At 61.5% G+C, this 2948-nt stretch overlaps 1 protein-coding gene across 1 annotated transcript; it reads right to left on the bottom strand.

Moving 5' to 3' along the window:
* Window positions 1-714: 714 nt before the first annotated feature.
* On the bottom strand, window positions 715-2948 carry H696_00854 (hypothetical protein). The gene is made up of 6 exons (XM_009494739.1): window positions 2312-2948; window positions 2016-2192; window positions 1700-1894; window positions 1393-1584; window positions 1114-1212; window positions 715-1001 (listed from the first exon to the last, which is right to left on the bottom strand). Exons 1-6 carry the CDS (start codon window positions 2866-2868, stop codon window positions 965-967), a joined length of 1257 nt encoding a protein of 418 aa, XP_009493014.1. The 5' UTR covers window positions 2869-2948; the 3' UTR covers window positions 715-964.

The following is a 2948-nucleotide window of genomic DNA, read 5'->3' as shown; positions in this document are numbered from 1 at the left end:
GGTCGACGGGAGAGGGGGGGGGGAGGAGGCAAGGGAGAAGGGGGGCAGTACGTCAAAGTGGGGTCGGGACGTGCTCCGGTATCCGAAGGACCCTTCAGGCCAGCCAAGCAGAAGAGGTGTGCGGGCCGGGGAGGGGCGGAAGATGCCACCTGACGCAAATTGCGAGACTTTCACTGGGGGGGGGGGGGGGGGGGGGGGGGGGGGGGGGGGGGGGGGGGGGGGGGGGGGGGGCGGATGCGGGGTGCGAGTGCGGATGCCCGACAAGAAGGTCGGCTATCTGCACAAGTAAAAAAATTAAATAAAACTAACGGTCCAGAACATGGCACTCTGGCGAGGTCAGCATTTTCTCCCATCCGCTGAAACGTCCTCTCGCTCCCGGGCGGGCATGCCGAGTTCTGGCACGGGAGCCGGGCCATTTTTCCGTCCCCCATACTTGGGGCTCCCTAGGTTGGATGCTCTTTTTTTTTTATGCGCGCTCCCTCTCGGCCTCCCTTCGCGGCGCGACCTTGTCCTGCCTCCGTGGCAGCCCCCTTGTGTTCCTATATTTTTCCTCCTCTCTCCCTTTCTGCCCTATCTGGCACCCTCGTAAATATGTGCTCTTGCGTACACGCACAGGTGTACATGCGTACACGCACAGGTGTACATGCGTACACGCACAGGTGTACATGCGTACACGCACAAGTGCACATCCACACACCCACACACAGATACAGCTGAGGTCCCGCGAACACATACACGCCCATCCACCACCAAGAAAGCGGAGACCGTGGGAGGACGTTCTATTATTGGGGCCGACCCCTTCCGGCTGGCAGAGAGAAAGGGGAGGGAAGGGGGGAAGCTAAAAGCAAAGAAGAAAAGAGAGAAAGAAGGAAAAGGGAGGAGGACAGGCCAGACGGCAGGATGCCAGTCCGAGGAAAATGCCCCCACCGATCATTCGCCTGTCCTTCACGACCAGGAGCGCAATTCATTCCAGCCCGAGCGGCAGCCGAACGTCGAAATAGCTACGGGGTTTTGTACGCGACGTAATGGGCAGCGAGTGAGCACAAGGCGAGGCGCCAACGAACGAACAAACAAACAGGCAGGCCTCGAAACCGGCAATGGCAAGGTACGCACAAGACAAGGACAAAGAAGATGAGAGGAATGAAGCTGACCGCGATACCAATCCAAGAAACGATGTTGGTGATGCGGATGATTGCGTCATACGACCGGGGGCTGCAAGGGGGAAAGAGTCGGGCAGGCGGACCGGAGAGAGCCAGGCCATAAAGTGGATGTGTGTGGATGTGTGGATGTGTGTGTGTGTGTGTGGGGGGGGGGGTGTTAGTGAACGAGAACAGGAAGAATGCCGCAAGAGCGGAGAGTAGGGGGGTGCTGCTGTGCCCGGCTGCCACGCACTTCTCCACAAAGTACTCAAACTCGACCGGGAAGTTGTAGACATCCACAAAGTTGGCCGTGAAGGTGGCGATGCGCTCATCCATCGGCTCGCCCTTGGGAGGGAAGGGGTTATTCGGATCAGGCAACTGGGTGGGATCCGGCGACACGGCAGCCGAGATGAGGAACTTGCCAATGTGCCGGGGCACGTCATGACTGTCCCGATGTATGCGCCAGCCGCGAGAAGCAGCGAGAGCAAGGAGGGGAGCCCGGGTGTGAGTGTCCAAGTGAAGGGAGAAAGAGGTCGAGAGAAGGAGGGACGTTGACGTACGCGGGGACAACAATCCGAAGGGTAGCAGCGCGAGTCAGCACACAGTCGTTGGCGCCCGGCAGACAGGCAGCCTGAGTGCTGGGCGGAGGGGAGGTGGCAAGCATCGTCGCGGCTGTCGGCGGGGTCGGAGTCGGCGGGGTCGGAGTCGGGGTGTCTGGCGAGTGAAGATCCGACTTGTGGACAATGCACCGGTAGCTGTGGCGAGCACACGCGCGCATGTGAGGGGGGGGGGGGGGAATGTGAGAAGGGGTCCAATACACATGGACACATGTACGTGGAGGAAAAAAAAGGTGAGAAAAGAGCAAAGACCACGCACTACTCGCCCAATGGCTGGCAATAGCGCAGACCGAAGAGGTGGAAGATGATCGGGCTGCAGGTGGCCGCCTCCCCGGACAGGAGAGCCACAGGGTCGGCCTTTTGGTTCGGGCACTCGATTTGTTCGATCTTAAGGAAGACCGCCGCCGCGCAAGTGAGAGAGGCATCCGGGCACTCTCTGTGTGGGGGAAAGGGCGAAGGGAAGCCCACGGTGAGTGCAAGCCGGACGAGGGGGATTAGCAGAAGGGCCAAGGAGGAAGCAAGGATGGGAGTCGGAGGGGGGGGGGGGGCGCGCACTGCTGAGGGAAGGCATTGAAGGGGATGCCCACCGCGTGAATGATCAGCGGCATGTCGGTGATATGGTAAAGGGGCTTCTTTAGCTCCTCGGAGATGTGGAAGTCCGCCCAGGCAAGGTCCTGGCTCGGAGGAGGACTCCCGGAGGAAGAGGAGGAGGCCGAGTCCGAAGTTGAAGTGGACACCGAGCCCGAGGTTGAGGTGGACATCGAGCCCGAGGTTGAGGTGGACATCGAGCCCGAGGTTGAGGTGGACATCGAGCCCGAAGTCGAGGTGGAGACGGACCCGGACGAAGAGGCCGGAGCCGAGCCCGAAGAAGAGCCCGGCGAGGAAGCCGGAGCCGAAGATGAGGCCGATGAATCGGCGGGGATGGAGCCGGAATCAGGCCCCGAGGGGGCATCCGGCGAGGAGGCAGAAGTCGAGCCCGAGAAGGCAGCCGTGACTGGGCCAATCATTGCGGCCATTGTCGCCAGTGCAAGCAACAGAAGGATGCCCATGACGCTAGCGGCCCGATGGGGGCGCGGGCCAGCTCCCGGCGATACCGGTGACCGGCGACCCATGGCGGACCGGGAGGGAAAAGTCAAGTGTGGGGGAGGGGAAGGAGCAAGCGGCCTGTGGAGGAGGAGGGGAGAGGGAGAGG

Source organism: Fonticula alba (genome assembly GCF_000388065.1).
Source record: "Fonticula alba strain ATCC 38817 unplaced genomic scaffold supercont2.1, whole genome shotgun sequence".
In the NCBI taxonomy this organism is placed as follows: Eukaryota; order Rotosphaerida; family Fonticulaceae; genus Fonticula; species Fonticula alba.
Note: the sequence above shows the minus strand (reverse complement) of the source record. Positions and strands in the feature narration are given on the sequence as shown.

Bases quoted from the DNA above. Each gene is read 5' to 3' on its own strand.
- H696_00854 (XM_009494739.1), bottom strand. From the start codon at position 2,868: ATGGGTCGCCGGTCACCGGTATCGCCGGGAGCTGGCCCGCGCCCCCAT. The intron at 2,193-2,311 runs GTGCGCGCCCCC...TCCCCCACACAG, and splicing joins TTCAATGCCTTCCCTCAGCA to AGAGTGCCCGGATGCCTCTC. The intron at 1,213-1,392 runs GTGCGTGGCAGC...TCCCCCTTGCAG, and splicing joins TTTGAGTACTTTGTGGAGAA to CCCCCGGTCGTATGACGCAA.